Below are 24,936 nucleotides of genomic sequence, written 5' to 3'. Positions count from 1 at the left end.
TTAGGGTCAAAGCTTCTGTGCACTGCAGATTACATTTGATGTTTATTGTTCTCCAACACGTTTAGATAGATGCATCTGGGACTAAGCAAATTGTCAAATCTTTCTGTAAAGGTGTATAGTATTCAGTAATTTACATCAGAGTGATTATCAGCTGGAAACTTAAGATGCTTTTGCTGATTGTTTATCTAATTTATCAGGACCTACTAGATAATTCTTGCTTCCAGGCAGGTGTTTATGTGGTAGAATGTAAAAGGTTTTTTTATAGCAGTAATGCTGAAATTTTTGGCATGACACATGTAAAATGAGCTAAAGTATATCTCAGCTTTGGAAGTCTTTGTAAGCAACAAACTGATTTTCAGCAAGGTAAACACTGGCAAAATTATCAAAAACAACTCCTCATATCATACTTCCTGACACATCAGACTAAAGAAAACTGTATTAAGGCCTATAACTAATTCTTTTTAAAAGCTTATTTTCTTTTGCGTTGAAGAAGACTGTTTCAAATGACGGTTTAATTTTGAAGGAAATTAAAATCACCACGGAATAACCATTGTTTAAAACCTGTGCAGCTAAATTGCCTACCATTTTTCAAAAAAAAGAGGAAAGGATTAATACTCGGTAGCTATTTTAAAATAACAAACTCTGTTCTGAAGTGATTTTCTAGGCAAACTGAAATCCCAAATGTAATACAATCAGGAGACTGCATCAAGAAAATGTAGTCAGGCTATTAAATAGAATTACTTTATGATAATAACTCTGCAGCAGCACATAAGAAAACAGCATTATTTCAATCATTGTTTTGGCATGATAAAGCAAATGAATTAATATGATAAGAGAGGAAAAAAATCCTTTCTAATATATAAGTAAGCAACACAATCACTTGTTTAGGAAGAATATAACTGTATCTTATGAAAAGTATTGCCTTCATGTAATTACAATGCATATTACAAAGCAACAGTGTAACTAAGAATTAAAAGAAACAAACATTTCACAGGATACCACATTTAAAGAAAAATTTTGAGGATTTACAGCTGCTTACCAAGCAAACTGTGTAGATCTTCAGAACACAATTTTGGTATCATTCTAGACTGCAGAAAATCCAGGTACATGAGTGTGTAACTCCCACTGTTTTCAATTAAATTTAAAACTTCACTAATTTTTTAAAAATCGTTTAAAAGCAATATCATGCAAACATTTATTTGTCATATAATTCAATTTTAATGCATAAAAACTTGCTGAAATTTGTCTGATCTGCATAGTTAGAGATTATAAATTAGCTTTTGGTTCACTGAATTCTATTACTTTATCAGAATAAAGTTTGGCTATCTCTTGCTTAGTAAATCCATATTCTAGAAGTATCTCTTCTGTGTGTTCTCCTATAAAAGGATCTCTTTTAAATGATGGAACAGCAGGAGTCCTTGATAGAAGAGGAGCAGGTCTAGGACTTATCTCTTCCTGATCATTTTTGATAAAAGAACTTCTTTGTTTGTTATGCTGATGTGAGGCAACTTCATCAAAAGCCAAAACAGGGGTCACACAGGCATCAGTACCATCAAATATGCTGCACCACTCAGCTTGTGTCTTCTGTGCAAATATGGATGCAAATTTTTCCTTCATTTTGGGCCAGTCAGAGAAACTCAACTGACTGGGAAGTTTATCTGAATCTAGCCCGAGACCTGAAAGGAGAAAAGCAAATTTTAACTACAGTATAGCTTAGATAAATTACCAAGTGCTGCCCACAGCTAAGTATGTTCCTCAAAAAGCTAGTATTTTGCAGGCAGTCCAACACAGCAGAACATACTGAAAGTCACTTCAAACTTTATTAGGATATCTGTGAGGGGGAGGGAGCAGAAGAATAAAATGTTCTATTACTTGCAATTAGTCTAAACCACAACAGCTACAACCTTTTAACTAAGTACATATAATAAACACTTATCTGTATAAACACTTCATAGAGCAGCAGCTGCCTAGAGATACCATTTTGTCCTGAGAACACTTTCTATAATAGGTACTGTATTCTCTACCTAGCAGTAGCAACACAAATGTCTGCCTAATGGGTCTTGCACTACAGCAATATACTTATCTCATAGAAGCCAGTACATCTGCCAGAGCTGGACATTCAGCAGGCTACAGTGTTTGAAGTCCAACACGATCAGGATATTTCTATGCCAAAGATGAGAAGGTGGTGTGGATGGATATACCCAGGCTCGATGTGCATAAGGTAGCTCAGCAGCAGGTGCCTGTGGGCTAACTGACCTGCTTCTTGACTCCCTCAGTCCAAATGGACTCCAGCAGTGTTGCTGCTCTCCCCTCTTCAGCACACTTCCCAGGTTCCAACTCTCCACTGCTGCTCTTTTGGAATAGTGAAACCCATAGCCCTTACACTCACTAACTGCTTAAGAACTCTGCTTCCCAGAAGATCAGTCACATGGACAACCTAGGTATGCAATATGCACACCCCTTCTGAGACACAAGAGCAGAGGGTGGACACACAGGCTTTGTACCGAAAATTCCCTGAACTAGTCAAGTCCTAGGTCCTTCCCTTAACTAAGCACCACTTTCCCTCTCATTGGGGAGTTTGTATCTCTCCTGTGCAGCCAGTTTCCCACCTCTGTTTCTGTTCTCAAGGATCCTGGTCTCTGCACTCCCTACCCTTCCACTCTCCTACTTCAAGGAGATGCGAGAATTGTTATCACTTCTTGTAGCGTTTACCTCAAAAAGGAAGTAAGAAACAAAGAGAAAAGGCAATTAAACCACACTTTCAAAATGGAGACAGAACAAACAGAGTCTATGATATCAAATAGAAATCAGAAGTGGTATATTGAAGGTTGTCCAAACAGTCACACCTTGAAATTCAGGAGCATGAGCATAGCAGGAAAAACTCAGAAAAAGTGGGGATAAGAAAGAAGTCAATCTGAGAAATTAGAAAGCCTACAGAACAACTATCATCATAATGTTTCATAAACAACAAAAAAAGGGAGCTGCTTAGAAAACAACAGCTCTGTGTAAAAGGCAGAGAAAATGTGGAGTTCTGCAAACATATAATTTTAAGCATTCTTATACGCTTGGATTTCTGGCATCAGACTGATGATTTGACTTGCAACTGTTAACAGGTTTGGCTACTAGATGCCTGTTTGCAGGTAGAATTTACACCGAACTCCTCTAATCTTTGGCTGTAGACAGGCAGAAAAAACTTTCTGTATCTTCTATTTCTACAGCTTATCACCGAGAGGGTTAGACATATAGCTACTGAACATACAGGAGAGAAGAAACAAAGATAACGTCCATTCTTCTGCTGTTTAAGTTCTTTCTTTCTGCTCATAATCTCTACTACATGCACTTCTTGGGGCTCATAGTCTCCCCCAAATTATTATAGTATTTAAGAATTTCACTGTTGATCTGAAGATTCCTAAATAGTAGCTTTGAAAATGAATATATACTTTGAAATCTTACTTTGGTACTGCAAAGCAGAACACAGAGAAATTGCCAATCTCCAGACTCAGAAATATAGCCTTGCAGTGGTTCATGTTTAGAAGAAAATCGCCACAGTCAAAGACAGAATAAGCATTTTCACATCTTATACGCAGGAATCTCTAATATCAGGATAAGTATTACTACAAGGTAAACATCAGTCCTTATTGAGTTACCAAGTCATGTGCACCTTAAATCCCTAAACTTACAATCTAGTCTTCATAACTGTTCATATCATTGTAAAAAAAAAAAAAAAATCAGCTGAAGATTACTTATACTGGTTGAGCATCCATAATTAAATAGAAACTAACAATGCTTTCAAAATTAATTTGATTATTAATCTTCAAAGTATAATATTAAAGATGAACAGTGCTGTACAGTTTACTTAAGAACTAGGAGGTGAGGCAAATTTACCTGCCACAATAGGTAAAGCTAAGTAACAACATACTATCTGAGATTTTGTCTCAGTGCATGAAATCTTGTTGATTGGAAACATTGTTTCATAAGTATTTATTTGCTTATTAATTATGGTTTGGGTTCTAGTAGCCAGTCCCACATGAACAGAGCTCTACCATTATCCCATTACACAATTATATTTGAAGATTGTGCCAGATGGAAAGTTGGCTGAACCTAACCATACATGCTCTAGCAAAATAGAACAATATGCAGAACCTGGAATTTAATATTACATGCTCATTTTCCATTGACCACTGAAGGCTTCAACTTTAAATAGCATGAACCAACAGCATTTAAGCATTACAGCTTCTCATTTTCCAGCTTGTGCTAACCATTTGTGGTGCAGATGAACAGAATCACAGCAGGAGCGACTGAGTCAACAAGGAAACAATTACACAGCACAGAATTGTTTGGGATACCACAGGATGACAGATTTCACCCAACATAATCAAAAGCAAAGTATCTTGTACGCAGAATATCTGGTAAAGCAATCACAACTTGTTTCCAAGGGTTTTGTTCAAATTTTCATCTAGGGATTTTTGTTTAGAAAAGCCCAGTAACCTGCCCTAGTACAGCTTTGAAATAATGATTTTTGAAAAACAAAAAAGTAAGTCTCCTTCTAATGATATAGCTTTAAGCCTCCTTTAAATGCTATAGTTTTATTGACATACATCTGCATGTCATTTATTAATGCAACAAATTGAAATCTCTATTTCTACAGAACATCTTAGACAAACTGCAGTAATATTAGGTACCTATTTCAAGAGAGAGAAAACAGGAAGATTCATCAGATAAATCAGCAAAGTTGCTTTGGTATGTTGGAAATAAACAGTTTCTTACAGCATTTCAGCCATAGTATTTTAAAAAATTATTTAGGATCCCTAGCAGAGCTTTGTTCAGGATTTTCTTGTTTTAACTTGCTGATTTTCTTTTCAAAATTGTATGCTCATAGCACAGTAATTTTGAAATTATGTTGCCACAACATGACTGAACAGAACCCTCTAGTACGGGAAACCTTAATTTGGGCCCAAACCACAAGCCATAAGGTGTATGCCATTGCTCATTCTCTCTCTCTAAATATAATTCATTCTCATTCTGAGAGGGAATTGAACTTTAGAATATTCCAAGACAGTAGTGAATTTTCATTATAGTAACTACATAAACTGCTTGAAGTTACTGAAATGAAATCATTTTTTGGAAAGTGACAGTTCAGCAAAAGGTTGATCAGGCCCAGAGTACTACCACAGCATCGCTGCAAGTGCATCCATAGCAGTACTCCAAGTTTACATATTTAATTACCACAATTACAAATGTTTTGGTGCAGCAAGAACCTGGCCTTTACAGTGTATGTACAATGTTTAAGGCTTATCACGGTAAGTAAATTCAAATAAAACTTAACCTTATGTGTCACTGAGGGTGTCTAAAATGCAATGAGGAAACTGTCCACTTTGCACTTCTTACTAACAATGTTGTATTCAATTCTGTACATTAGCAGATTTTTAATACAGTACACAATACTTTACAATCACAAAATTGAGCGCCCTGTGGAAACCCTTCATAATGATGTAAATTATGTTTTTCAAGTGCTTCCTATTTTTTTTCCCTTCTTTTTAAATACAAGTCACAAAATATGAGTATTAAAGTAGTATAAAAGGAATACTATCAATACATGTTCAGAACTTCAGTGACTACTAGTGCTTTTCACATCAATGTAAGCTGATACTAAGCTCACCTTATGCAACCAAATTTACACCACATGATAATGCAGAATCAAACCTTTACTCTCATCTGATACACAAAATTTAATGTGTTCTGCATGCTTCTTGTAGCCTGGCTACAGCAATACTAAGCACATACTGCTAAAAAATCAAAAGAAACCTGCAGAAGCAATTTACAGGTCAGTTGGAAGACACTCTGTCTCTTTCTGTCAAAACATTGAGACTTAACATTAGTAGCACATGTTTCTTAAATCAGATTTTTCATAAGATGCAAAGGCATTTTAGTTATTTCTTGGCTGACTTTCGTACCAATAAAATTAATATAAGCGAAAGGATTACAGCATGTTTGTTAACAGCAAATAGTCTATAGTGAGTCCAGAATACAACTCATAATACTACAGCTACTACAACAATTATTTACCATATCTATTTTATATAGCTTCAGTTTCTCATATAACCTTTTAAAAAAAAAAATCATAAATTTGTGGTAAGCAGAAATTTAATTTTCCCTGCCAAGCACGATCTACAAAGCCAACAATCTTCTCAGACTACAATGCTATATGTTCTTAAACTTAAGTTAATTTGCCTCTGCAGACCCCTTAAGAACTTTCCTTGTCAAGGCATTAACTGCACTCTGATCCAGCACTGGATTCCTAATTCTGCAGGGAAACACTGAAGGGAACCAAAACCAAAAGGAAATTAGTTTCACTTCAGCTAACCAGAATTCTGTGAGCAGTGACAAATGGTTCAGATATCATGTTCCTTTCTCAATTCTGCAATCTTTAAATCTCCAACTCTTACATCTGCAACACCCATATCCTTGTGTTCTCATTACATAGGAGTAACAAAAGTAACCTACTCTCTGAATATGGACAGAGACATAACATGGCTTTTGAATATATTTTATCTGGAACAGCACCATATTGTTCACCAGCAGAACAGGCCAGAATTATGGGAAAAATTTATGAAATGAAATTATGGAAATTGTAACTGGAACATACCATTTTACAACCACTTCGAAACAGGGGATTAGTGCCTGGAACAGACGACTCAGCCTAAGTCAAAGCTCCTCTGGTTTGTGAAAGAGCAATACAATTCTCACAAGCAGCTTTTTCTTCCCTATAACATTCAAAGGCTTAAATTCTGAATTGAATTTCTGCAATAGATATCCCAGAAATACAATACTAAAAATACAGTGAAGAAAGACCACTTATTTGAAAAGCAATATTGTGAAAAAATCTTTAGTTTGTTCTGATACTTTCAACAACACACTTTCAGGAAATAACCAAAGAAAAATTATTGACTGTAAACAAGGAAAGACTGTGATACAATTAAAGGTAAAAAGCAAAATTTCCTCAGAAGACTGTAGTCTGTATGTTGGATTTTTTAAATATGACAGAAACAGACTGAAGCACAGGCACAGCTGTGATTGCAGTAGTTGTCTCCTTACAGATACACCAGTTCTTTACTGCTGGAATAACTATTTTTGAAACTTAGCTGTTAAAATCAAGCCATTTCTGTGCATTGTAAGCATAAGGAATACTTTCAAACGTGAAAATAGAGCTGTCCAATGTGGGTGCCCCAATATAGGCAGATGAATTCATAGTTGCTGCTCCAACTTAATGGTGTAAATTTCTGAGAAACAACTAAGAGGAAAACAGAGAATTTTAGCATTTTCCTCAGTAAAGATTTATCTAAATAAGACAGAGACTGGTCACTGATCATGTTATATTGCCTGACCACTGGATTCATCCATCAGAGGCTTCTTTCTAGATAAGCTGGCTGGCTGGTTGGGAGAAAAAGCCTGAGTCTTGCCTTGTAGCAATGATCAATACGAGAAGGCTAGAGTGTCCAGCAAAGGTTCACCGAGAAGAAGAGTGACAAACAAGACCAGACTCCATTACAGAATTTGTTTTCCTTCTGAACAAATATAGATTCCATCCCCCTCCTGTAGCTTAAAAGTAAGTGCTACTCAACTTAATCTCTAGAGAAGAATAAAATACTGCAGCTATGAATACTGCAGGCCAATGTTTGATCACTTTAAGCCAAACATATGGGTATTTGAGTAAGCAGCTTTATTCTTTTCTTGTTTCCTTTATATTCAATACAAGCATTCTCCCTGAAGACATGTATTGGAATTCCAAATTCCCTAACTTCCAGAGCAAGGGCTTACATTTTACTTTGATACAGTTTTATATTTATTTTTGTTCCCCAACTCCATTTCTTGCAAGCAAAAAAATCTTTAGGGATTGGATGAGAATAACATTTCAAAGAACTGCAAAGTGTGGAATAATCAACTATACTTTCTTTTTCAAGATCAAGTAGCTTAGAATTGGAGTTCGCAAACAAGTTATTCTCAGGACAATGAGGGACAAAGTACCAGCTTCTTCAGCCAAGAACATGGCTCTTCAAAACTTGACATCTGATCTGGGGACAGCACATAATGCTGGACATGTCCCTGAGTCACTCCAGGAGCCTGCCTTATGTGTTTCATGTATCACCATGTACCAATTTGGATATTCTATGCAATTGCAGTGTCCTCTTTAAGCTACAAAGAGAAGCAGCCATTTACAGCCACAGATGTGCAAGAACTTTGGGAGCATCACAGGTTGCAAGAGAACAAAGCCGAAGTGTACAGAACAAGATCTCTTTCTGGGATCCTGCTCACCAAAGGCATACCCCACCTTACAACCCCCTACCTTCATTTCATCGTACTATGCTTCTGAATTTCAAGAACTCCTGGAAGTGCAGGCCCTGCCACTGACTACGCTCTTGTTAGCACAACATAGCTGATTGGGGCTGAGCTGGCAGTAACTGCCTGTGAGAGGAACTGTCACAGTTTAACCCCAGCTGGCAACTAAGCACCACACCGCTGCTCACTCACCCCCCTGCCCCCCGGTTGGATGGAGGGAGAACTGGAAGCATAAAAGTGAGAAAGAAACTTGTGGTTTGAGATAAAAACAGTTTAATAATTACAAACAAATACGAAAAATTTTAAAAAACATAAAGGAAAAGAGGGGAAAAAAATAATAACAAAGCGAGAGGAAAATAAAACCCAAGGAAGACAAGTGATGCAAATGAAAACAATTGCACACCATCAACTGACCGATGCCCAGCCTGTCCCTGAGCAGTGGACCCCCTGCCAACCTGCCCCCAGTTTTATTGCTGAGCATGATGTCACGTGGTATGGAATATCCCTTTGCTCAGTTGAGGTCAGCTGTCCCATTTGTGTCCCCTCCCAGCTTCTTGTGCACCTCCAACCTACTCACTGGTGGGGCAGTGTGAGGAACAGAAAAGTCCTTGATGGTGTGTAAGCACTGCTCAGCAGTAACTAAAACATCAGTGTATTATCAACACTATTTTCAGCACAAATCCAAAACATAGCCCCATACCAGCTACTATGAAGAAATTTAACTCTATCCCAGCCAAAACCAGTACAAGTATCCATGCTACGATTCAAGGAATTATCAGTGGGGAGAGACTGAGCAAGCATAAAGAGCTACTCCACTGCCACCCTCACTCAGCAAAGTAAGCAAATTTCCTCCCTTTTACCACATGCAAGTCAAGCACGTACAAAAGTGGTTCACATAACAGTGAGTACATCCACTTTAGGTATATCCTTTGCTGGTATTCCTTCTACTCATTAAGCAAAACTAAAATTAGATTGAGAACTGTTTATATACTTCATATTCAGAATAATGGAAAAAGAATAAATACCAAATTCTTTTGTGAATTTTTTGTATTTTCATAAATTCTGCACGGAAAGCATAGCAATCTACCAAAGGAGCACAGCAGAATAAATTATTTTTAAATTAAATAACCAGTTAGAAGCAAAGAACACATCTGATTAAAAGCTTGAAGCACACAAACAGTTCAAAGGTAAAGAGGCGCCTGCAAATTTGTTTTAACTTCACACAATTATTTTGCATGACCCATTCTTATTTCTCAAACAGATAAATCATATTTTATATTCATATTTAAAGAGTCTTCAGGCAAATGTAAAAATTATATCCACAGCTGGACACTAAAAGCACTCTGAAACGGTGAGGTGGAAATTAATTTATAAGGCTGACTTTGCTTCTAGAAAAATTCTGTTCTGTCAAGAAATACTATGAACTACTTCCAATGAACATTCATTTCTGAAACAATTTAAATAGCTTCTTTTAAAAAAAAAATTATAGCACAAATAACTGAAATTGCTTGAAATTTTATTTGCAATACCAAACAATTAGTTCTCCTTTTTAAAGTACATTCACAATCCCTTGAAAAAAGTGGTTTCCAGAAATAGTTGTTAGTGCTCCAGCCACATCACAGACTACCATTACCATAACTCCAGAAGAAAATCTGTAATTTAAGTGTAATTTCTGAGGGTAAGGTGAAGAAGGGATGAAAAAGATAGTTATCAATTGCTAGAAGAAGAAAATCAACTAAACTGCTACACTACTACCCAATTAGTTTCAAGAAGTGTTTGGCTTTTGCAAAGAAATCAACATAACCAACGTCATGAATTAAAATCAAGTATTAAAGAATTCATTCAATCATGCTTTGCTGATGTGAAACAACTGCTCAAAGCTACTTACCCTTTATTAACTGCTCATAGAATTGAGGCTCAATGGCACCAACAGCCATGAATTTTCCATCGGAGGTCTTGTAGGTTTCATAAAAAGGTGCACCGCTATCTAGCAGGTTCTCACCTCGAGGTCTGTTCCAAAGTCCCAAATTCTGTGACTTCCACAGGAAAGAACTTAGGTATGCTACTCCTTCTACCTTGAAGATTTACAGGAAAAAGTAACAGCTTCAGTAAATTAGCTGGTATGTTACCTTAATTCTATATAAAACAAAACAGCAAAAAACTACCACCAGTTCTGTCCTTTGATAAGACTTTTAATGACAAAATCTATGGTAAGTAGTTTAATTTCTTAAAATTTTCAATTACTGTTTATTTTGCATATGTGAAATCATCTAGAATTAGAGAATAAGAAGGAGCATAAATGTAATAATGCAGCTTCAGATGGATAACACACTTTCAATACACAAAGTTTCCTTGTTTAGCAAGTTTATAATCATTAGGAGCTCAAAAAGAGAATGTAAGTAATTTTAGGCAATGGGACAAGTTTCTTGACTCTAGAGAACATTAAGTATCTGACAGCCATCAAGCCCTCTAAACCTCTGGAAATCAAGATGCCTATACCAGTCCTCTAAGTATCAAGTTTTTATCTCAACATTAACTACTTCGAATTTACTGATTATAATAAGACTTCTATTTTTAGAAGAAAACTGGAAGGAAATCAAACGCTAAAGCTCTCTTATACCATGGGAACTGGGAAGCTCATATCCATCACCAAGTTAGAACAAAAATTATTCTCCCACTCTCATCACTGACAGGTACATAGACATGCAAGGTAGTCTCTAAATGGGCAAGTATCTGATGAATACAGCACTGGAAAACATGATTAATCCTGTTCCAACTTGCTCCTTAAAATCTTGGCTATGTGGAGTACAACCAGATGAAAATTGAGTTTGTTCAGCCTTTCAAGAATTATCAAGCTTGTACCAGCCTTTCCAAGCAAAATCACATGCTGTTGATGATGCATGTACATTTTTCATCAACTGTCTTCCTGAAAGTCTGTTCAAGTGAAAGGAACATAACAAAATGCCAGGTAAAGTACATCCAGTGGTACTGGACAATATTCCATCCATTTCACAGGACACCAGAAACATCAGCAGGGAACTGTAAATTCCACAATTATAATGAGACACAAAAAAATTGAGAGAGAGAAGTTTTGAGGGCTTAAAAAAAAAAAAAAATACAAAAACCCACAACACATTCCATTCCCAGTGAGCCACAGATATCATTAGGACATTAGCAGACTTACACTGATTTTTGTTATAACAAATTATTTTAATGACTTAAAGTATCAATAGTGAAAATAAGGTAATGCTCCAAACTACAAGAAATATATTTTTAAATATTTGAAGACTTGTCACAATTCTCCACAGTTTTTGGTTCATAAATATACCGACTACTTCGATTTTCCTTTGTAGGTCATGTTTTAGACTCCTATCTTTTTTGTTGTATTTCTTGGACTTCCTCAAATTGGTCATTTTTTTTGGAAAGATGATAGCCAGTGTCAGAAACAGTATTTTCCTGAGGCCTTATAAATATTGAATAGATTAGAAGAATTACTTCAGAAACTTTGCTGGCTTTATTTCCCGTTTATACATCCTAATACAGTGTGTCTGTGTTTTACAACAGCATCATATTGTTGACTCGTGTTCAGCTTGTGACTACTACAAACCCTCAGGATTGTACTTCAGCTAATTGTTCTTATACTGCATTTGTGCAGCTAATTGTTTCTGCCTAAGAGAACTACAGAGCAGTGGTCTCCATGAATTTCAGCTAATTTTTTTCAGGCCATTTCTCCAATTTGAAAAGGTCCTTTTCAATTCTAATCCAAATGTCCAACATACTTGTAGTTCTTCCCACATGCACATCATCTGAAAATTTACTAAACACAATCGCTCATCCATCATTCAGCTTATTGGAGAAAACACTGAAAAAAACCCAAAAGACATCTGTAGAACTCCAGTTGGTAAGTTTTTCATTTTGACAATCAACTACTAATAACTATTGTTGGGTTAAAAACATTAGACCAGTTTTGCACTGATCCCACAGAATTTTCATGTAGACCATAATGCCATGGCCTGCTTCTGAGAATGTCATGTGAATTTGTCAAAAACTTACTTAAGTCAAGATAGCTAACACCTCTTGCCACTCTATCTTTAAGACCTCTTCAACAAAGGGATTTTTTTCAATTAATGTAATTTTTTTCAATTTATAATTAAGTCCAAATCATAGCCTTTACTGTATCACAACACCTTGAAGGGAGGTCAAATTTTAATTGCAACACTCTTTAAAAACAGAAAAAGAGACAGAGAGAGGAAAAAACACTTGCAGATAATACAGGTTTCAAGGATAAACATAAATACGTGTTTTTCCTCTGTGTGTAAGTGGGTGGCCCTCCAGTGAAAAAATGCATAGTATTCATTACTAAGCTAATTTAGCCTTTTTTTTATTTTATGGCACATTAACACAAACTGTTTGAAATTGACTTCTTGGCAATAATCCATGGCAGTGTAATTATTCAAGGGAACAGTGCTTCTAATAAGACATGACCTGTCACAAATTCATAAGCAGATGTACATTGGATAAAGCTAATGCAATCCTTTATTTTATTAGGATCATCATTTTTGCTGTTATGCATTATGTTAATTGTTTATTATACACCCTATTTCCATACACAAAACTTACTTGTCAAATGTACACAGCTAATATTTTGTGAAGAAGGCAGACTGGTAAAAGGAAAGATAGGGAATGGCACAGGGGGAAAGCCACTGAATGTGTCCCATGTCATAAGGCTGTTATGGCAACAGTGATAGGTGAAAATGCTTGCACATGAAGGAATAGCCATTTCATGAGATTACTTACTTTCCCTTTCACAAGTTCTCAGTTTTAAACCTTATGAATAGCTCGAACTTCCTCCCTTTTACAGACAAGAGTAAGAAAAAATACCCAAACAAGCAAACCTAAGAAACCTCACCTTCTTGAGACCAAACTTACCATACTTGCATCAATGATCTGCCCTTTGCCAGACTTGGTACGTTCATAAAGGGCTGTAACAATGCCCATTGCACACAGGACACCTCCACCAGCAAAATCAGCCAGAAGATTTACAGGTGCATAAGGATTTTCATCTTTTCTACCCAGCTTTGACAGCACACCTGAGAGTAGAGCAAACATAAGTATAAATGTTCATTTCTATATTTCAACAATTAAAGTTTCATTCTTTTCAATCTATGCAAGTAAACAAGGGATAAAGCAAGCTTCTACCAACAGTCTTCTGTCTCTACTCGGCTGCGTCTTAGCAAATAGTTACTCTTTAATTCACAAAAGAATAGAACATATGAAATTATATTAGTGAAGATGCATTTAATTTAAGAGATTAATAAAAGTCTCACAGATAAACCATCAATAATTTGGCTATATGGGGACAAAATTTCATCCAAAAACCCCTGTGTGCAATAATTCTGTTTAAGTACTTTGTACCCGCATAGAACCTCCCCCATAAGAATTCAATAGGCATTATGAACATGTCTCAAAGTAACTTTGGTAAATTGTTCTTCTCTGAATCTTTTAAAGAAAAAATGCAGATGTACCGTCTTCTGTGCACATAACCCACGAATTAATAATCATAACAAAGGATTTCACACCAACAACTGCACTTCAGTCCTATCCTCCCTCTTCAACTACCTTTGGAAAAAAAAAGGTTGCGCGTAAGAGGAACAGGTCAATAATGCAGAAAGGTTACCTCTGATTGCATGCAACATAGACACAGGGAACCTATCTTTATGCCAGCAGTTATGCAGAAATGAATGGGAATAGACCAAAGGTTAAGCCAGTTTACTTCAGACAGAGCTTTGAATCTGTTAGCATTCCTCTGCCATCCTGAACCACCTCTTTACTGTCACCTTACTCTTTCTCGTTCCCTTATGGCGATTCCCTTTGGGCAAGCAAGAAACTCTGCAGTATGATCCTCTCTCTCCTATGCCTGTAGCCTAAAGTCTGAGCCTTGCAGCATACATGGTCAAAATTTCCTGAGAACTGCATGATTCTGATGCACTGTTTAGTTAGCTAATAGTCTAATGTGCTTCCTAAGTGCAAGCAACTGAGTGCCCAGTATAAAGATGTTTCCAAAGCCTGTGGTGCAAGCATAAAGCCCTGTCGCTGACTAAAACCTCACTTTTAAACAGCCTAAAGGTTGTCACAGGCACCAACATATTAATATTAACTTACATCTGGAGTTTCTAATGCAAGCCATTTTTTAGTTAAAGAAAACCAAAGCTCATCAGGAAAATACTCAGGATATGAGATATCATTTTTGAGGAATGATACCTCCCAAACATCTTGTCCTATTTCCTTTAAATAGGAAGAAAAACTTGACCTGTGAAATTTCAAGCAAAGTGATTTAATTTTAGGAAGATAGGACTAAACAAGGTACTACTGATTAAATCAGCTCCAGAGAAAAAAACACTTCTTTTTGTAGACAGAAAGCACTACAATCTAAGGTAGTGATGGACTACACTGTTTCTGTACTGACTCTCCCTCCGCTAATAACAAATAAAAATACAGTAATACTTTGAAATCATCTGGACATGAAGACAAAAGTGTTTCACATGAGGCATCCTTTCCTTACTCTTTTTTATTCCCTGACAATCTTACATAATGCAAGAAGACTGAACCCATCCCTGAAGAAACTTAATTACTCAACATGACGACTCTCCATAGCAGGTGATACCGGATCACTACATTTGCAGTGCCTCTGCTCTGGCCCTTTGCTGTGGCTAAAATAAATGCTTTATCCAGTAGGAAGCCAAGAAGTTTTGGGGCACTTTCTCTCCTCCCTCACAGGCTCAGAGAAACAGCAGACAGAAGCAGTGTGAACAACATGGTGGGGCCATGCATGACACACTGCTATCACCAGAGTTGGGTAATTTTGTTATTGTTTGCTACTGCATATTTGTAGAATCGTGACACTTAAACCCAGCATACTGTCTATAACAGCTTAAGGAAACATAGCATTGCTACTTTATTTTAAGCCTACTTTCCTTTCGGTTGGTATCAATGGAGAGATATTTACAGCAGAAAAGCACAAGAGCTCAAATGGCTTAGGCTGCCTAGCTTTTCTTCACTTAGAAAAAGGTGCTCGCACACACAAAATAATCTGCAGCCCTTTCAGAATTATAAGCATACAGATTTTCTAGGAGAGAGGCCCTGAAGAAAGACAAAAATGCAAAAAACTTCAGTCCTCTTTTCAAAGAGAAAACTTTATCCAGATAAAATAGCACAAAGGAAGGAAAACACTGTACAGCCCGAGAAGGCATGCTGATCCAGCCTAACAGCTTACTGCTGCTGCCAAAATGAACAGCCCATCCAGTCCATGTTTCCTCCTTTCTTGTGCTGAATTTTTACGTTTGTTGGATCCCTTAATGAACCGCTTCACCTCAATAACCACGCGAAAAAACATCCTTATTTCTCCTGGACAGTTTTTGACTTGTGAGGGAGCTTAGAGAGGGGTTAAGCAAGCGCCAGAGCTAACTGGAGAGAAAGAAGCAGGGAGAAGCACACAAAAAAAGAGAAGGAAACCCTTCTTTCACTGACAGAGACACTTCCGATCTGCTCAGCTGTTTCATCAGACTGCACCTCAGGTAATTCGAGCTATCTGCAAATGAGCTTTTGATAAATTCTTGAGTCTTTATTTAAGGGGGGAAAACCCCTTATTTGACAGGAAATTTTACAGCCTACCTGATAAAGCCAAATAATTGATATCATGACCAGCAGACTTAGCATATTGTCCTGACTGGCCAAATCCTGTAAGTCTGGCATAGATGAGTCTGGGATTCTCCTGCAGAAGGACCTCTGGACCGAGACCAAGTTTTTCCATGACACCTTAAAAAGACAAAGGCATGGAATACTAATTTACATTTAACAAGATTCAAAATATACATGGTTCAAAGTTAAATTATACAACAACAGAACTGAACTGCAATTTGTGAAGTAATACATTCTAATTCAGTATCCATACTACAATGTGAACAGCCAGAATGTTAAAAATTACCAACACACTGCATACATTTTGAATACAAGCCAATTAGTGGAAATTAAGCTTTAGTGTTCTTTCTTTTCAGCTGTTTTTCCTGTTTTACTTCCCCAAAAGATTGCCAGACAGCTTGCTGTAATCCATGTAGTGTTAAATGAGAGAGAAAGCTACCAAAGGCTTGTAAAAAAAAAAAAAAAAGAGAGAGAGAGAAAGCAAACTTTTATGTTTTCCACATTAAAATGACATGGAAATGGTTCCATCTTTCACTGGAATATACTTTCCTCACCGTATTAGCCTCTCAGTTCCCCATCTGTTCTTGCATCTTTTAACTGACTGACGCAAATGGACCATGCCACTATTCCATAATGATTTGCAAGAACTGCACAAAAGAAAATGTGTTCTTTTGTAATGCAGTGAATAAGGAACTTTGAGAAATCAATGAAATGTAGGTTTTGTCAGCATGGGTTTACAGTAATCAAGGCTAAAATTTTGACCTTGCAGTTCTAAAATAATGGCTTTAAAAGAAGCAAATTCAAGTAGCAAATAAATGATAGATTTTTATTGGCTTAGTGCAGTTTGGTCAGACTATGCTGTATAACCTATACTGGCGAGACACAGGGAGACACATTTTGAAGGGGAAGGGATAACATAAATTCAGTGCCTATTCCCCCCCCAGTGTCCATTACTGCAACTTGTTTCACAGACTAGTCCATAATATTACTAAATCTTCAAATTCCTTAAGACCTGTTTCTATTGTATTACTTACTGGGCAGGGGCAAGTGATTAATGCCAGGGAGAAAGCAGTGAAATTTGGTAAGGAGCAAGATTTTCAAAAGCACAAGTGAGAACTGGGTGCCAACTAACCCCTGGTGTCACTAAGTCAGTGTCGGAAGGTCAATGGTACATGCGTGTTTAAAGAAACTCTCCTGCCACTTGGGCCCTCATCTTCTCATTGGTTCACACCAGCTTCATGCTGCATCACAGACTTGCCTAGTTCAGTTACAGGCCCCTAAAACTTAACGTCTAGTTACAAAATTACCTGCATTTCCAGGTTTTAAAAAAAAAAAAAAAGTGAGTGCCTATAAAACCAAAGAAAACAGAAATTTCCATGGTAAGGAAAAAAAAAAATCCCATTAGAAAATAGGAAACTAGCTACAATGAAAAATGGAATTTAATGTCTTAATTTTGTTTGCACAGCTTCTGAGGAACAAAACAGAAAATTCATAAGGTAAAAAACATCATAAAATCCTGTTCTCAGAATGAAAAGCATTATCCCTGACACAGGATAGCTAAGCCTGTTTATGATGTGTGATGTTTAACTTCTGTTTGTGTGTGATACAGCCTTCTATTTCTAAACTGACTGCAGAAACCCCCAAACACTTCAGCTAGCTCCTCACTGGGTTGGAAGGGACCTTTGGGTTGGAAGGAAGATGACCTAAAGGTCATCTAGTCCAAGCCCCCTGCAATGAGCAGGGACATCCATCCAACCTGACCTTAACGATACTCTTCGTAACAGAACAGCATCCTCAAGGATCAGCAGGGATACTGAAATAACCCATGCATAAGCATCAGATGAGTGCCTGTGTATGGTTTATGAACAAAGAGATCATGTTATATCTGTTGTCTTCAGAGGAATCATAAGCTCTGAGACTTAGACCACCGTCTGCTACATCTTACCCACAGGCTAACCTTGCAGATGTGAGTTGAGTTACCCCAGCAGGCCTGAAATTCACTGCAGGACGGCTGCCCAAGCTCACACTTGGCATCGTCTGCTCAGTCACCCGTGGCGCCGTCCAGAACTATTTGCTCAGTGTCTCAGTCAGCGGGGGGAAGGCCCTGGCTGATCACCTCCCGCAGCTTCTTCCCTGCGGTGTCGCACGGCTCTTGCACTTCACAAATCCCAGTCCGTCCCGCAGCATTTTTCACCCGTTCACACGAAATAAACCCCCAGAAGCTCTTCCCTTCCCGCTAGGCACTTCAAGAGGTCACAGACTGACAGGAGTCCCCTCAGCACCGCCACCCCATGGCCCCTCAACTGCCACCCACCGGACCTCCCGCTCACCCCGCACCACCTCCGTGACGCTGCGCCCACCTCCCGGCCGCACCGCTCCCCCCGCCCTCAGCCCTCCCCCGGCGTCTCCCGAGGCCGGCTCCGCCTCACCGTGCCGGAAAGGCTCGATAAGGACGTCCGCCTGGCAGCACAGCCGCCTCAGCACCGCCGCGCCCGGCGGTCGCTTCAGGTCGAGCGCCAAGGAGCGCTTGCCGCGGCCCTGCACGTCGGTGGCCACGGCAGAGCGGGGCGTCCGGTCCACCCGCACCACCTGGGCCCCGAAGTCGGCGAGGATCATGCCGCAGAGCGGCGCCGGCGCCAGGCCCGCCAGCTCCAGCACCCGCACCCCGCTCAGCGCCATGGCGGCCGCCGGCTGCCGAGCCCCGAGATATCGATCCTCGCCGCCGCCCTCACGGCCCCCCGAGCCGCGTCGGTTCCGGTGACGGGCTCAGCGCCCCAGGCTCCCAGGGGTGTCCTGGGAGGAGCGGGCGGTGCCACGCACGCCTCTCCCTTTTAACATGGCTTCACTCTCCGGGGCCTGAGGAGGCTCGCGTGGCCCCTCCCCTGTGGAAACGGCCCGTGTTTCCTCACCATCCACCGCGGCTGCGCCCCCTGAGCCCCGTCCTACACCCAGGGTCGCCCCCTTACCCCTCCGCGTGGGGTTTTCAGTCAGGAGATGGGCGTTCTCTTGCTGCTCGGCGGTCGGACGGACAGCAAAGAATGTGAAAATGGACTCCGAGAGCCGTCGTGTTTTGCAGGGTGGCCAACGGCCGTGCCAGCCGGCTGCCCCGTCCCGGGGCTGCCGTGCACGGTCCGAACCCACGCGCACCTCAGCCTCCCCGGGCCACACTCCGGGGATATTGGCGGCAGAGCTGATAAAACCGGGTTTTTTAAACCAGATGTGCCTTTAAACTGGGCTGCCTGGTCCTGCAGCTGCTGCTGCTACGGCAGCTGTAGCCTCTCCTGGAGGAGCAGAGCCCGCAGCTGGGGTAGCAGCACCTTCAGCAGGCCCTGCTAAATCCGGTAAGGACAGGCCTGGCATGGCCGCTTGCGGAAAGGATGGTGGCGGGATTTTAAATAAATACCAATTTAACCAGTATTTTGATGATCGCAGCTCACCGGTGCAGAGCCGTTAGCTCAGCGGTGCCACAAAGGGAAGACGAGTCACCATGGAGGCCTTTGGCCCCGCAGCCTTCTGCCGGCCAGGGGTGTTGTGGAGCTTCAGCCAGAAATGTCCTCTCTTTTCCTGACACTTTGACCATCCCCCTGACTGTACCCACTGCTGTGCTGCCACCCACAAGAAATGGCAGAGAGAAAAGCAGGCCTTTTCATTCAGGTGAAGCTGGCTTGGTTTGTCTATTACCTCCCTCCCTTAGAGACACTGTTCCACATAAAGGTTTGTTTCCACAGACATCATCATGTTACTGGGACGCTGCATTTCTGTAGATAATTTTCAGTTTCCTTTGTCCCTTCTTACCTTTGGGTCCTGGAGTTTGTGTTGAATAGGACAGGCAATTCCTGTTGTGTCGCCTTCTTTCATTTCACCTGATGCTGTTTCGTTTACCACATCCAAGTAATGCCATAATCACACACTGGATAATGTCTGGATTTTGCTGTGGTTTAACTGAGCAGCCCTTTGCACCTGCTTTTTTGTTGTTGTCCACCATTACAATGGGTACTCTGTGGCTGAAACATTCAAATCAGGACCTTATTATTTTATTTCAGTTTCATGGAGTTGAGGGCAGCATTTTATAAGCATTAAATCCACTTTGAAAAATTGGATTTTAACAAACGAAGAAATAAACAGGCATGAGAGAGAAACAGATATTCTAATTAACCAAAAGATGAGGCTAATTATCTGAATCCAGTAAACTCTCCGGAAGTAAGTTGGACAGCAGAGAATATGTGTTAAAAACAAGGAGCCATCCCCTAGCATGGGCTTGTGGTAAAAACATTGCAGTGCTACCATTTAATACGTATCATTAATATGCAGCAGCAAGTATGTGGCTGTATGAATTCAGCACTGCAGAGGCAACGAGTATAGGAAAGGAGATTGTTTTGAGGTTAAAACCCCAGTCTGGGTGGCGGGACACTAGGTTGTGTTTCACACCTTGTCAGGCTGCTTTTGTGATCTTTACTGAATTATGTCAGTGAGTTGCCAACTGTGTGATCCTGTGAAATGTATATCATTCCTATACTGAAATCAGTGTATTCCACAGTCAGTGTTTAAAAAATGAAATTATATATACTGTGTGTTATATCAACATTTCTTGCAGAGGTACAGGCACTTCTGTGCTACAGGCTGGCTCCGCTGCATGCCAGACTTTCACAGTTTGTATCTTTGTACAGTTTGTTTACAATTACTCCCACTTTTCAGTCCTTTGGAAAAGTACCAAGGCAGGGATGTGAAGTTACAGCTGTACACAAAACCTTGATTCTCCCGTTTCACCTGTATATTGTTTACAGTTTAGTCCATCTTAATACAGGGTTAAAGAGATACTAGTATCAGTACAGTTTGTATTGGTTTTGTTAAATGAAAAAGCAATAATTGCTCACATCTGTTACAATATTTCAAATCTTGATGATTTTAATTGCCTAAAAATGCAATTAATAGGTCACTACTTAGGGTGAAACTTCTCTAGTCAATTCAAACATATATACATTAATCTGAAATTGAGAACTTTAAAGATTCTCATGAAATTTATGGTGGTATTTTTGTGTCCCAAGTTTATCAAAGCTTTCAGTCATGGATGCTTTATCCCGAAGCATGCATTTATGCCATGCCTGAATAGAAGCTGTGCTCCATTCATAACACTTCTCCATATCCACACAGACAGTGTAGGTGATACTCCACATTTCTGACCTCATATTGTGTGCTGTTGTGACACACTGTCCCTTGTACAAAATGCTTGTCAAATGCAGCTGCATAATCTCTGCAATTTCAATAGGTTCTTCAGCTTGGAGCATCTCTTTGCCTTTCTGTGTTTCTCTGCTTCTGTGTGAGTGTGGATTCGCGTACTATTGCTCACTCTCTTAACTGTACATCCCACCACACACCAGCAAAAAGGCCCAAAGTGAATCTATCCTGAGATCGATACATCCCTCTAAAGTAGCTGTGAATTCACACTGCTTGAGAATCTGGCTCTGTCTTCTGAGAATACGAATTACAGATTTAGTAATGAAAGCTCAGTCTCAACCACAGAAAGTAGTTGTATAAGCTGCCTTTTGCTACTTCATTAAGATCAACATATCCTAGAAAAACTACTGTCTGTGAGTTTAGTCCAGTCAGCCACTGGGGTGATGATCTGGCCTTTCTGCAGTAAACAAGCTTTGCTGTTAACTTTCACAGTGTCAGAAATTTGTCCCCTCATACTCTGTTAAAGTAGAACAAATTACTGATGCCTGTGATGGTGATTTCTGTACTTTGGACATTTACCCTTGTACCTGAACCAAAATACTCATCTTTTATTTCCTTTGAGTCACAGCTGATGGTATTACTGTGCTTTAATGATTTAGATGAAAAGACTTGCAAGTAGCTTTTTACAGCTAATCTTTATATTGGCTAATCAGTAGAAAATAAATATTTTCCTACGAGTTTATTATTAACCACTATTATAGGGACTGGAAACTCTAGACCAGGGTTATTCCCAGATATTGTTTGCATGGATACTGAGCTTCAGCTCTGTGCTGGGTACCACATATACTACCACTTGGCCATCCTGCCCTAAACTTATTTCCAGTGAACCATTCCTGCTGGATAGTGTTGTCCACTGCATTCAGTAAAGACAATTTCTCCTACATTGCCAGTGCAATGGATTGATAAGCCTTTGTTTTTACAAACTGTTTACAACACCTTGCCCATGAGCCATTTATTTGCGCTTTAGCTATGGCATACCGAATTCACGTTCTTTATTGTGTGTGCCTTTGATAATTTGAGAAAGCAAACACGGAGCATTCTGAGAAGCAGGTAGTCTTGGAGGGAAGAAAGCATTGATCTGAAGTGATGTAATATCTGAAAGATTTTGTCCAAAACAATCATACATCTACTTTTTTCTAGTTTAAAAGATGAACAAATTAAAAGAGACAAATTAAATTCCATCTAGTGCTTTCAGCTGCAGACCAGGACTTTTCACATGACAGAATGGCACAAACTCTGAATTTGCGTCTCCTGGCCTGAAGTTCCAGTCCTTACGGACTTCCTTGACTCTCAACAACTTCAGTGTAACTGTGACAGCCTGGAGCGTTTTTCTTTCAAAGAATTGCTAAGATTGAAAAATGAAGCTCTTAGAAAATGCTAAAATGAAGGTTGCTGTTGTGAATTTAATTCCTCTGTTCTTTCTGACATATTAGTATGCTCTATTTTCTATAGTATCAGTGATTCATTAACTATACATTTGGGTAAGTTACTGAATGAAGCTGTTCTATATTCATCTCTTGCTATCACATTCCAGTATATGGCCCATGCCTTGTTCGGTAAGCATCATATAATTGCTGCTGGATGAGGCCAAGAAGTAGCATGTGACTAGATGATCGGAGGAACATTCTGTGAGACACATTCACAGGGAACAGGAGCTAAGATGTCAAAGATGATTTTAACATGGGTATTTCCATTCTTGGTGTTGTAACAATGTGATTCTTTTAAAACACTGATTTTTGTGGAATTTCTCACGTCTGCTGGATTGCTTTCAGAAAAGCAGAAGGATTAAACTCCATTTGTGCAATTTTTCACCAGTTAACACAAGAAGTCTCTTTGCTTAATAAAACCTTGCACCGTATGGGTTTTGTTATTCTGTGAGTGTGTTTATGGATGATGCCCTGCCCTATTTCAAATGCAGATGCACAGTATTGAGGCTTTCCCACTGTTGTCTTTACAGTCTTCATGCCAACATCTGTGCACTGATTTCGTCAATCCAGTGGTAGAAAAGAATGACCTAGCTGGTCAGTCCTGTTGGGAGGAATTTGCGATGTCAAGAAGCCTTCATAGTCTCTTCCCACGCCTATTACCAGTCCCTGTTCAGCCTGCAAGGTACTCAGGGACAATGTACAACTAGTGAATTAAACAGCAACAAGAATTTCCATGTCTGGGAGTTGCTGGATGGTAGGGTGGTGTTACCAAAATGGATGGGTTATACAACTATGTTAGCAGAACAGTCCTGTGAATGCCTTTAGCCCATGACAAGGAGCTATCTCCCAAACTTTTGTTGAGTACTGCTTGAAAGTTAACACAAGCTGGGGATCAGTCCCAAGAGACAATTTTGCAAGCAGACACCCTGCTATGGGGTCTGAGAGAGTTTAATTAGCATTAACATAGTCAGATGATAACTCTGGGCCAGAGAATAGACTCCGGCACTGTTTTGTTTTTCAGTATCAATTTAACCAGAGAGCAGGGGGATGAGGCTTGGGAAGTATGGCTGTTCTCTGCTGCTACTCCTGTGCTGCGTAATTCCCTCAAGAAAACTATTTGATAATGAAAATTGACATGGCACTGCAGATGCTCTGACTTGTGCTAGGACTGTGTGGTTTAGCCCAAAGACTAAAGGAGCTGTCGCCCTTTGGGGTAAGAGGGAACCTTGTCGTACTAAGAAGTGTACATTGTATTGAGTTCTTTTAATTTATGAAGATAGTATCTAGAGTTTGTGTCTTCCTTCACTGATACCCAAGTATGACACCCAGCCTGGAGCACTGCTTTGCATAATTTCTTTTGTTGCCTCAGCTTTTTAAATCTGAACTGATCACTGTCAGTTTTTATTTCCTTTGGTTGCTGAAGCAGAACTAACTGCAAAATAGAGAAATTTTGCTACTGATTCACCAAAATGAAGAACTGTGGGCCTTTTCACACACCACCTTGGAATCAACTCAGTCACCCTTGGGCCATGGACTAGCCTCTGAAACTAAAACCACAGATGCTTTTTTTCTCGAGGAATTCTAATTAAACTGATCTGCTTTCCACTTTCTTTAAACATCACTGGTGAAACTGGGACCCAGACCTAAGATGTTTGCCTTCAGTTAGGTTTCATTCTAATTCATGTTTTTCTTGCACAGAAGTTGTGTTTTACCTTTGCCAAGGGGTCCAACCAGCATCTCTCAAGTGGCACACAGCCCTGTTTTGCAAAATGCAGCTCTTAATGCTCCTAACGCAGCTGGCAATTAGAGCTGCTACCTTGCAAGAATATCACGGGGAAGGACAGCAGTCCCTGGGTCTCAGGGGGCAGGGAGGACCAAGAGTGGTGGCTGGTGTTTGTCACAGAGCAGAGCTCAACTTGTCTCTGTGCGGGGCAGTGTTTTCTCCTGCTAGAATGCCAGCTTCTACCACAGAGGCAGGATATTGCCTACCAAACCACAGCTCTCATTGCAGCCAGGAGCTTGCAGCTCTTGCCAAGTTTTGGTTAAATCTGAGAGCTCATGGAGTGGGGGAGAGAGATATAGACTCAGCTTAGCAAAGACAAGAAACCATTAAGTATACTCCAAATTGCAGCTTTTGAGTTTCCAGGTTTCTGACTCATAAAACAGGTTACAAGATACCACCTATTTTATAACAGAGGACAAAAGTCTCTGACAGAAGACATTTTGTCTTGAGCATCTG

General features: G+C 39.5%; 1 protein-coding gene and 1 long non-coding RNA gene across 3 annotated transcripts; one reads left to right on the top strand and one right to left on the bottom strand.

Moving 5' to 3' along the window:
• Nucleotides 1-23: 23 nt before the first annotated feature.
• On the bottom strand, nucleotides 24-18,907 carry AMACR (alpha-methylacyl-CoA racemase). Of its 2 annotated transcripts, XM_052777406.1 has the most exons (5): nucleotides 18,465-18,905; nucleotides 16,009-16,152; nucleotides 13,267-13,427; nucleotides 10,226-10,412; nucleotides 24-1,676 (listed from the first exon to the last, which is right to left on the bottom strand). In XM_052777406.1, the coding sequence occupies exons 1-5, from the start codon at nucleotides 18,712-18,714 to the stop codon at nucleotides 1,267-1,269; spliced, it is 1,152 nt and encodes a 383-aa protein (XP_052633366.1). In that variant the 5' UTR covers nucleotides 18,715-18,905; the 3' UTR covers nucleotides 24-1,266. The 2 variants fall into 2 exon arrangements, with proteins under 2 accessions (XP_052633366.1, XP_052633367.1); XM_052777407.1 differs by lacking the exon at nucleotides 16,009-16,152 and having other exon boundaries at nucleotides 18,465-18,907.
• LOC128136958 (uncharacterized) lies at nucleotides 18,701-23,128 on the top strand. Its single transcript, XR_008233528.1, has 2 exons — nucleotides 18,701-18,792; nucleotides 19,468-23,128. It is a non-coding gene; the product is annotated as an uncharacterized LOC128136958 (long non-coding RNA).
• The last annotated feature ends 1,808 nt before the right edge of the window (nucleotides 23,129-24,936 follow it).

The sequence above is a fragment of the Harpia harpyja genome, chromosome Z, assembly GCF_026419915.1.
Source record: "Harpia harpyja isolate bHarHar1 chromosome Z, bHarHar1 primary haplotype, whole genome shotgun sequence".
In the NCBI taxonomy this organism is placed as follows: Eukaryota; Metazoa; Chordata; class Aves; order Accipitriformes; family Accipitridae; genus Harpia; species Harpia harpyja.
This window is presented reverse-complemented; position numbering and strand designations above follow the sequence as displayed.

Bases quoted from the DNA above. Each gene is read 5' to 3' on its own strand.
- AMACR (XM_052777406.1), bottom strand. From the start codon at position 18,714: ATGGCGCTGAGCGGGGTGCGGGTGCTGGAGCTGGCGGGCCTGGCGCCG. The intron at 16,153-18,464 runs GTGAGGCGGAGC...TGTCTTTTTAAG, and splicing joins TATCGAGCCTTTCCGGCACG to GTGTCATGGAAAAACTTGGT. The intron at 13,428-16,008 runs GTAGGCTGTAAA...CTCTACTCTCAG, and splicing joins CAATTATTTGGCTTTATCAG to GTGTGCTGTCAAAGCTGGGT.